This window comes from Epinephelus moara, chromosome 19 (genome assembly GCF_006386435.1).
Source record: "Epinephelus moara isolate mb chromosome 19, YSFRI_EMoa_1.0, whole genome shotgun sequence".
Lineage (NCBI taxonomy): Eukaryota > Metazoa > Chordata > Actinopteri > Perciformes > Serranidae > Epinephelus > Epinephelus moara.
In genome coordinates this window covers 2,157,771-2,167,343 of record NC_065524.1, presented here as the reverse complement: position 1 = coordinate 2,167,343, position 9,573 = coordinate 2,157,771, and the positions used below count along the sequence as shown (strand labels likewise).

Below are 9,573 nucleotides of genomic sequence, written 5' to 3'. Positions count from 1 at the left end.
CACTCTGCAGCATGAAGCCACTGCTGCTGCTCTTCGCAAGAAGCAGGCTGACAGCGTTGCTGAGCTGGGAGAGCAGATCGACAACCTCCAGCGTGTTAAGCAGAAGCTTGAGAAGGAAAAGAGTGAATACAAGATGGAGATTGACGACCTCTCCAGCAACATGGAGAATGTTGCAAAAGCAAAGGTGCACAATGCATTGCATGCTATTTTAAAACCCAAATTAGTACAGTAAATAAGGTAATCAATATTATAGCCAAAGTAAAATCTCATCACTGATCTCATCTCTCTTTTCCTCATCAGGGAAATCTTGAAAAAATGTGCCGCACTCTTGAGGACCAACTTAGCGAACTGAAGACCAAGAATGATGAAAACGTCCGTCAAATCAATGACACAAGTGCACAGAAAGCACGTCTCCTGACAGAAAATGGTATCTACAAGTTATCAGTGAATGATCTGTTGTGTGTCATTGAGAAACATAACTCAAACTAATGTATCATGACATCTCTTACACAAGGTGAGTTCAGCCGTCAAATCGAGGAGAAAGAAGCACTTGTCTCCCAGCTGACCAGAGGCAAACAGGCCTTCACACAGCAGATTGAGGAGCTGAAGAGACAGATTGAGGAGGAGGTTAAGGTAGGAAACTGTTAAGTAAGTGTGTATTGGTATATATGTTTGAGATTAAGGAATTTTGCATATTCAATAATATTTTTTACACCAGGCCAAGAATGCTCTTGCCCATGGCCTGCAATCAGCCCGTCATGACTGTGATCTGCTGAGGGAGCAGTTTGAGATCAGCCCGTCATGACTGTGATCTGCTGAGGGAGCAGTTTGAGGAGGAGCAGGAGGCCAAGGCTGAACTGCAGCGTGGAATGTCCAAGGCCAACAGTGAGGTGGCACAGTGGAGATCTAAGTATGAAACTGATGCTATCCAGCGCACTGAGGAGCTTGAGGAATCCAAGTGAGTAACATTCATACAATTGAACGGCCAGTTCAGAAGTGTTTCATTTTGGCATAAGTCAGCTGACAACTGCACTGCTAACATTGAAACTTGTATTAAAGTAAATGTTTCAAAAATATTTTTATTTGCTAATCCAACACCTGTTTAAAAATAAAATATAATAATCCCTACCCTCAGAACATTAAGCCTGGGCAGAACACCAGTGTTACATCTGTAACACCAGTANCACTGCTAACATTAAAACTTGCATTTAAATAAATGTTTCCAAAATATTTTTATTTGCTAATCCAACACCTGTTTAAGAACAAGATGAAAAATAATCCCTACCCTCAGAACATTAAGCCTGGGCAGAACACCAGTGTTACATCTGTAACACCAGTAGCTCCATTCAAATAGAGTATTCCCTCTTCCCACTGGGGCCAAATGGATTCAGCTACCTGTTGCATAACGTGTTCAGAGCTGACATTGCAAATTCTTGTTACTGAGGCCTCAGGTAATTTCCCACCGTTCACTGGGAGAAAACAAACGTGCCCTTTCCAAACAGGAAGAAGCTGGCCCAGCGCCTTCAGGAGGCTGAGGAGCAGATTGAGGCAGTGAATTCAAAGTGCGCCTCTCTTGAGAAGACCAAACAGAGGCTTCACAGTGAGGTGGAGGACCTCATGATTGATGTGGAGAGGGCCAATGGGCTGGCTGCCAACCTGGACAAGAAGCAGAGGAACTTTGACAAGGTAGCATTGTTTACTTTATATGGCTTAGCCATACAAACAATGAAAAGGATACTTTCATTTGTCTTTATACTGCTGTGTAACAATCTGAACTGCATTAATTGTGTTATTCAGGTGTTGGCTGAGTGGAAACAGAAGTACGAGGAGGGTCAGGCAGAGCTTGAGGGAGCACAGAAGGAGGCTCGTTCTCTCAGCACTGAGCTGTTCAAGATGAAGAACTCTTATGAGGAAGCTCTGGATCAGCTGGAGACCATGAAGCGTGAAAACAAGAACCTGCAGCGTGAGTTCTACATTATCTAACAGTTACACTGTATTCAACATGTTTTAGAATAAATTCTTTATATTCTACATTTTAAGGCTTGACAATTTACACTTGTATCTATCTGCAGAGGAGATCTCAGATCTGACTGAACAGATTGGTGAGACTGGCAAGAGCATCCATGAGCTGGAGAAGTCCAAGAAGCAGGTGGAGACAGAGAAGTCTGAAATCCAGACAGCTCTTGAAGAGGCTGAGGTACATTTTTTTTTAAGAGATCTGAAAAACATTCTAAATCATGGACAAATATATTATTAAAGGTTTGAAGGCAGAGATGGACGTTTCGTTCTTTGATATCATCAGGGAACTCTGGAACACGAGGAGTCTAAGATCCTGCGTGTCCAGCTGGAGCTCAACCAGATTAAGGGTGAGGTGGACAGGAAGCTGGCAGAGAAAGATGAGGAGATGGAGCAGATCAAGAGGAACAGCCAGAGGGTGATTGACTCCATGCAGAGCACTCTGGATTCTGAGGTCAGGAGCAGGAATGATGCCCTGAGAATCAAGAAGAAGATGGAAGGAGACCTGAATGAGATGGAGATTCAGCTGAGCCACGCCAATCGCCAGGCTGCTGAGTCCCAGAAGCAACTGAGAAATGTTCAGGCACAGCTGAAGGTACTGTAAGACACAGAGCTGTTGCACAGACTGTGGTCAGTGACGGAAACATTTATGTGAATATTTTCCTGATATTTTTCCACTAGGATGCGCAACTGCACCTTGATGATGCTGTCAGAGCCCAGGAGGACTTCAAGGAACAAGCTGCTATGGTGGATCGTAGGAACGGTCTCATGTTGGCTGAAATTGAGGAACTCAGAGCTGCTCTGGAACAGACAGAGAGAAGTCGCAAAGTTGCTGAACAGGAGCTGGTGGACGCCAGTGAGCGTGTTGGACTTCTGCACTCTCAGGTGAACAAACCCAGTCATTTATTCAATGATTTAAAAAGCTAGTGAGATTTAAAATAACTTGAAAATCAGGCATGTGATGACTCATGTGCCTACATTTTTTTTAGAACACAAGCCTTGTGAACACCAAGAAGAAGCTTGAGGCTGACCTGGTCCAGGTCCAGGGAGAAGTGGATGACACTGTTCAGGAAGCAAGGAATGCAGAGGAGAAGGCCAAGAAGGCCATCACTGATGTAGGTTTAAACTTCATTTGTTCATAAGCCAATGTATTTTTTTTCACAACATTTCTAATCAATGTTTTATGCTGTATTCTCTAGGCTGCTATGATGGCTGAGGAGCTGAAGAAGGAGCAGGATACCAGTGCTCACCTGGAGAGGATGAAGAAGAACCTGGAGGTCACTGTTAAGGACCTGCAGCACCGCCTGGATGAGGCTGAGAACCTGGCCATGAAGGGTGGAAAGAAGCAGCTCCAGAAACTTGAGTCAAGGGTAAGAAAGTCAGGATAACAATTTTCACAGCTGAAACATGGGTTTTGAAGAGAAGATGGATACTCATTATCTTGTTTTCTTAAGGTGCGTGAGCTGGAGGCAGAGGTGGAGGCTGAGCAGAGACGTGGAGCAGATGCTGTTAAGGGTGTCCGCAAATATGAGAGGAGAGTAAAGGAGCTCACCTATCAGGTACAGTTACTTTGATATTTAACATAGAAATCAACTTAACACAGCCGACTCTCCAAAATCAAGTCAACATATACAATTACTTTCTACTTTATTTTTACCTTTAACAGACTGAAGAGGACAAGAAAAACATCTCCAGGCTGCAGGATCTGGTTGATAAGTTGCAGCTCAAGGTGAAGGCCTACAAGAGGCAGGCTGAGGAGGCGGTAAGGACAAAATATACATTTTCAACACTCAAAACCTTGCTACTGTGGCAGGTTTATTTCAAATGAAGTAGACTGTTGGTCTTTGTGGACATTAAAACAATGTCAATCTCTATGGTTTTTCAGGAGGAGCAGGCCAACGTCCATCTGTCCAAGTGCAGGAAAATCCAGCATGAGCTGGAAGAGGCTGAGGAGCGTGCTGATATTGCGGAGTCCCAGGTCAACAAGTTGAGAGCAAAGAGTCGTGACTCTGGCAAGGTAAATACATACAAATTTCAGTTAAATGAAAATTAAACGTAGGTCATGCAATACTCTCATCATGACTGAAAATAATTACAATATTTACCTTAAGCTTCATAAAATAAACAACAGACAAATCCTTTACAGAGTATAAGTGTGTGTGTGTGTGTGTGTGTGTGTGTGTGTGTGTGTGTGTGTGTGTGTATGAACTGTGTGTATTAATTTTCCTCTTCTTCCCCTTTTTATTCTTCTCCTTCTTTACAGGGAAAAGATGCAGCTGAGTAAAGCATTTCAGCTGATGGGCTGTTTCTAATCATATAATATGATGTGAAATATTCCACAATAAAATAATTTTTGATCTTAAAGTGCATTGTCTGTGTTATTTTGATCTAAATATGTCTTCACAGACGGAGCAGATGTAAGCAGATGGTGGCTACAAAAAAATATGCTGCATAGTTTTTTTAATTTACATTTAGCCTAGTAAACCTGTTATGTTGAAAAGACATTCAGGAAAAAAAGAAAAAACTTTTATAGTCACTGGTAAAAAGACATTTAGAAAAGGTTCAAAAGTGAAAAGTTTTTCACTGACTATTTGAAGATGTTGATTGAGCGTTTAGATCTTATGTCACCAGGATTTGCAATATTGAGATTTTTCATCCTCTGCAGTGTCAGAGTACACTCTACACAGTGAGTAACAGTACATTGATTCACTGATTGATTGATTTGTTTATTTAAGTGTCATGCACATTAAAGTGCCCAGCCCACATGGGCTTACAAGACACTACACAATATATATACAAACAATTCAAGTTGGAGAAAACAAGAATCTTATGTATCCATCGACAACAAAAAAGTCAAAGTATTGTATTCTTATGTAGGATACAGTGTTTTCTGTCTTAATGTCCATGCTTTTTCAATAAATCTAGCTAAGACATAGATCTCCTCCTTGAAGAACCAACTCAACATATCATATTCAGACATCCAAAATAAGTCGGGGTTCTTCCCTGAACTTTTTCAAAGAAAGATTTCCTCAACTCATTGTACAAAGGGCATTGAAACAAGTAATGTAATTCATCTTCAACAATATCAAGATCACACAAAACACAAATACGTGCTGTTCCACACATGCAATCTCAGGTGTGACTCCGCTCCTTCTCCAGAAAGACTCCCAGACCTAATAATGAAACCGATTATGACACATGGCGCACACACATTGAGCTGCTCCAAAATGATCCTAGCATGTCCCCTCTGCAAATATCCAGAAAGATCCTTGAGAGCCTGCTCCCACCAGCAGCTGATGTAGTTAAGGGCTTAAGGCCTGAGTCACCCCCTGCAGCCTACCTACAGCTCCTAGACTCGGCCTTTGGTACTGTGGAAGATGGGGAGGAGCTTTTCGCTCAATTCCTGAACACCCTCCAAGATCCAGGTGAGAAACCATCCACCTACCTTCATCGGCTCCAGCTAGCATTAAGCCGAGCCACTAAAAGGGGGGGAGTTACATGTGAAGAGGTAGACAAACATCTCCTTAAGCAGTTGTGCAGGGGATGTTGGGATAACACCCTGCTCAATGCCTTGCAACTCGAACAAAAGAAGAGCAGCCCACCCCAATTCTCTGACCTCTTGCTAATGATTCGCTCTGAAGAGGATCGACAGCAAGCAAAAACCAGTCGTATGAAAAAACATATTGGCACCACAAAGCAAAAAGCTCAGTTGCAGTTCGATGATGCATATGTTTGTGAACCAGAGGAGAAACATGAGAGTAGTATCAGTGCTATTGAGGATCTGAGAAAGCAGGTGGAAAGTCTACAAAGCCAACTAACTACATTCATGTCACAGCAAAAGACAAAAGGGGCTAGCAGCAAGGGACCTGCAGGGAAGCCTCAGAGCACAATGTCAAAGCCACATGACGCAGATACAGTCGTGCAAAGACAGACTAAAAAGAAGACATACAAACCCAAGCCCTGGTACTGTTTTAACTGCAGCGAAGATGGGCACATCGCCTCATGCTGCACCGATCCCACAAACCCCAACCTAGTGGCAGAAAAGAAGAAGCAGTTGAAGGAAAAACAGCACAATTGGGAAGCCCAAAATGGTTCAAACTTATCTTTAAACGGCTAACGGTTCCTGTTGTGGGACAAACAGGGGCTGAGGAGAGTCAACAACGTCCCTCAGATGTAAACAATGAAGACAAAATCCCCGCTGAGATTAACAAAGTCAGTACACCTGCAGAGAACGTCAAAGCTCAAACATGTTCTGGCCTACAACATTCAAAGCAGAACCAACCTTTCCAACTCCCCAAACGGTTGGCTGGCACCAAGAGTACAGCTCAAGTGACTGTGAGAGGTGAAGAGGTCAACTGCCTTCTTGACTCACAGCCTCACACGTTACAACCATACCTGAGTCATTTTACAAGCAGCACCTTTCAGAGCAGAAGATTAAACCACTGCATGACCTCTTAGAAGTGGAAGGTGCAAATGGCCAGCTAGTGCCTTACTTTGGCTATATAGAAATGACCCTAACTTTTCCAAAGGACTTTATAGGGGTTCCAATAGATGTAACCACACTTGCCTTGGTTGTCCCTGACACTTCACAGCCCCTCATGCTCATAGGCATGAACACCCTAGATGTACTGTTTGACATCTACTCAGAGACTGACCTGACCCATCGTCAGCCCCTCCCACATGGCTACAAAGTAGTCTTCAAAGCTATTGAGCTAAGACGGAAGCAGGCAAGTGACAACCACCAGGGGGTAGTGAAGATGCAAGGCAAGATGCCTCAAGTCATTCCAGCCGGTGAAACTGTAGTGGTGGAAGGAGTTGCCCTTGTCAGTGGCCTTCAAGATGAGAAATCAGTTGTCATTGAGTATCCATCGTCATCCCCCTTGCCAGGTGGCCTGCTAGTTAAAGCTGTTCTAGTGGATTTCCCTCAGCTACAGCCCCATAAGCTGCCAGTCGTCATAAGCAATGAGTCTGACCACGACATTGTTATCCCTGCAAAGTGCACTATTGCAGAAATTAGTGCTTATCAGACCATCCTATTAAAAGAACATAATATAGCCAAGCAGTCAGAACCCCTCCAGAGACCTTCAGAGACCCAGTCATCCCAAGAGCCCACCTTAAATTTCAATTTTGGTGATTCCCCAATCCCATTTGAATGGAAGCAACGCATCACTCAGCAGCTCAACAACATGCCTGATGTGTTTGCGCATCATGACCTGGACTTTGGCCGGACGGATAAGGTAAGACACCACATAAAACTTTCAGATGAGACTCCCTTCAAACTACGTGCCCAACCAATCCACCCACAGGACAATGAAGCTGTCCGAAGGCACATTCAAGAGCTCCTTGATGCAGGAGTTATTAGAGAGTCAGAGTCGCCATTTGCATCACCCATAGTGGTAGTCCGGAAAAAGAACGGCCAAGTCCGACTGTGCATTGATTATAGGCGTCTAAACCTCCAAACTATAAAAGATGCATACAACCTTCCAAAGCTGGAGGACACATTCTCAGCCCTAAATGGTTCTCAGTGGTTCTCTGTTCTCGACCTAAAGTCAGGGTATTACCAGATCGAGGTTGAAGAAGGAGACAAACCGAAGACGGCCTTCGTGTGCCCTCTCGGGTTCTGGGAGTTCAACAGAATGCCTCAAGGTGTGACTAATGCCCCCAGCACATTCCAAAGATTAATGGAAAGGTGCATGGGGGATATGCATTTGAAAGATGCGTTGGTCTTCCTTGATGTTGTGATAGTATTCTCCAGAACCCTTGAGGAGCATGAAGAAAGACTCATGAAAGTGCTCACTCGCCTCAAGTTATCCCCAAAAAAAATGTGTCTTCTTCCAGACATCAGTTCGTTATCTAGGTCATGTAGTCTCGAGAAATGGTGTTGAGACTGATCCGGAGAAGATTTCAGCTCTTAAAACATGGCCTGTCCCCCAGACCCTACGAGAGTTAAAATCGTTCCTCGGTTTCGCTGGGTATTATAGGAGGTTCGTTAAGGGCTACTCCAGCATTGTAAAACCTCTCCACAACTTAACCTCCGGCTACCCACCTCTCCACAAGAAATCAAAAGCAAAACCAGCAAACACAAGACAGCAAACGAATCAATACCATGACCCAAAAGAGCCCTTCGGAGGTCGTTGGACACCAGCTTGCCAGCAAGCCTTCGAGACAATCATCCAAAGCCTTACTACAGCCCCTGTGTTGGCCTTTGCTGACCCCCAGAAACCCTATATACTGCACACCGACGCCAGTACCACCGGGCTCGGTGCTGTGTTGTATCAGGAGCAAGAGGGCCAACTTAGAGTCATAGGCTATGCAAGTAGAGGGCTGTCATGAAGCGAGAGTCGCTATCCAGCGCACAAGTTAGAGTTTTTGGCACTCAAGTGGTCAGTTACGGAAAAGTTCAGCAACTATCTTTACGGCAACCACTTCACTGTTGTAACGGATAGCAATCCGCTGACTTACATTCTGACCTCAGCAAAACTTGACGCGACCAGTTATAGGTGGCTAGCAGCATTGTCCACATTCTCTTTCAAACTCCTCTATCGTCCAGGAAGGCAGAACAGAGATGCGGATGGATTATCCCGCAGACCACATGGGGTGCTAGCAGACAAAAAGAGAGAGAACGCATACAACAGTTCACTCAAGATCACCTCTCTGATCCAAAGAACATCAATGCGGTAGATCAGTCTGTTGTGAAAGCAATCTGTGAGAGACAGCTCACCTACAGTGTCAATCCTGATGGTGAAGGAGAGGGAGATACAGATTGTGTTGCTTTAGTGGAGGCTCTTGCCATGTCCCCCAGTGCTGTGCCAGACAACTATGGGCAAGAAGAACAGTTTGGAGGTCTGCCAACCATCCCTCATCTAACTGAAGCAGAGCTAGCAGCTAAGCAAAGAGCTGATCAATGTATAAAGCATGTTATCTCCCAGATCGAACATGGGGACATACCACTTCCCACACTGCGCACCCAGCTTCCGGATCTTCCACTCCTCCTCCGAGAACTAAACCGTCTCGAGCTCCATAACAACACCCTGTACAGGCGTCGCCAAGTGGGGTCCCAGACAACTTACCAGCTTGTACTCCCAGCTGTGCTACGCAACACAGTCCTCACCAGCCTGCACGATCATATGGGTCACATGGGAGTCGACTGTACATTGGACCTTGTAAGGACCAGATTCTATTGGCCAAAGATGGTTATGGATGTGGAAAGGAAAGTGAGGACATGTGGCAGGTGCGTGCGGAGGAAGGCACGACCTGAAAGAGCTGCCCCCTTGGTCAACATTAGCATTACTCGACCTCTTGAATTCCTCTACATGGACTTCTTGTCCCTGGAAGCTGACAAAAGTGGGACCAAGGACATACTGGTGATTAGGGATGGGAATTGATAGGATTTTATTGATGTCAATGCCATTATCGATTCTGCTTATCGATCCGATTCTTTATCGATTCCCTTATCGATTCCTCCTGTGAATTAATGATATCACCTCCTGTTGTTTGTAACCCAAGACATCTGCTTTCATAACATTTTATTATGAACCTTAAAGCCATGGTCTAGTT

The 9,573-nt window shown here is 44.5% G+C and overlaps 1 protein-coding gene across 1 annotated transcript in view; it reads left to right on the top strand.

The window, feature by feature from the left end:
* Positions 1-4,084, top strand: part of LOC126407095 (myosin heavy chain, fast skeletal muscle-like) — a 9,992-nt gene extending 5,908 nt beyond the window's left edge. Inside the window, exons 22-36 of the mRNA XM_050071778.1 lie at positions 2-184; positions 301-427; positions 515-633; positions 719-755; positions 796-958; positions 1,503-1,686; positions 1,798-1,963; positions 2,073-2,197; positions 2,303-2,611; positions 2,698-2,901; positions 3,006-3,131; positions 3,216-3,386; positions 3,471-3,575; positions 3,683-3,778; positions 3,902-4,084. Coding sequence (XP_049927735.1) covers positions 2-184; positions 301-427; positions 515-633; positions 719-755; positions 796-958; positions 1,503-1,686; positions 1,798-1,963; positions 2,073-2,197; positions 2,303-2,611; positions 2,698-2,901; positions 3,006-3,131; positions 3,216-3,386; positions 3,471-3,575; positions 3,683-3,778; positions 3,902-4,069 — 2,283 coding nt within the window. The 3' untranslated portion in view covers positions 4,070-4,084. The remainder of the gene's footprint in view (position 1; positions 185-300; positions 428-514; positions 634-718; positions 756-795; positions 959-1,502; positions 1,687-1,797; positions 1,964-2,072; positions 2,198-2,302; positions 2,612-2,697; positions 2,902-3,005; positions 3,132-3,215; positions 3,387-3,470; positions 3,576-3,682; positions 3,779-3,901) is intronic.
* The last annotated feature ends 5,489 nt before the right edge of the window (positions 4,085-9,573 follow it).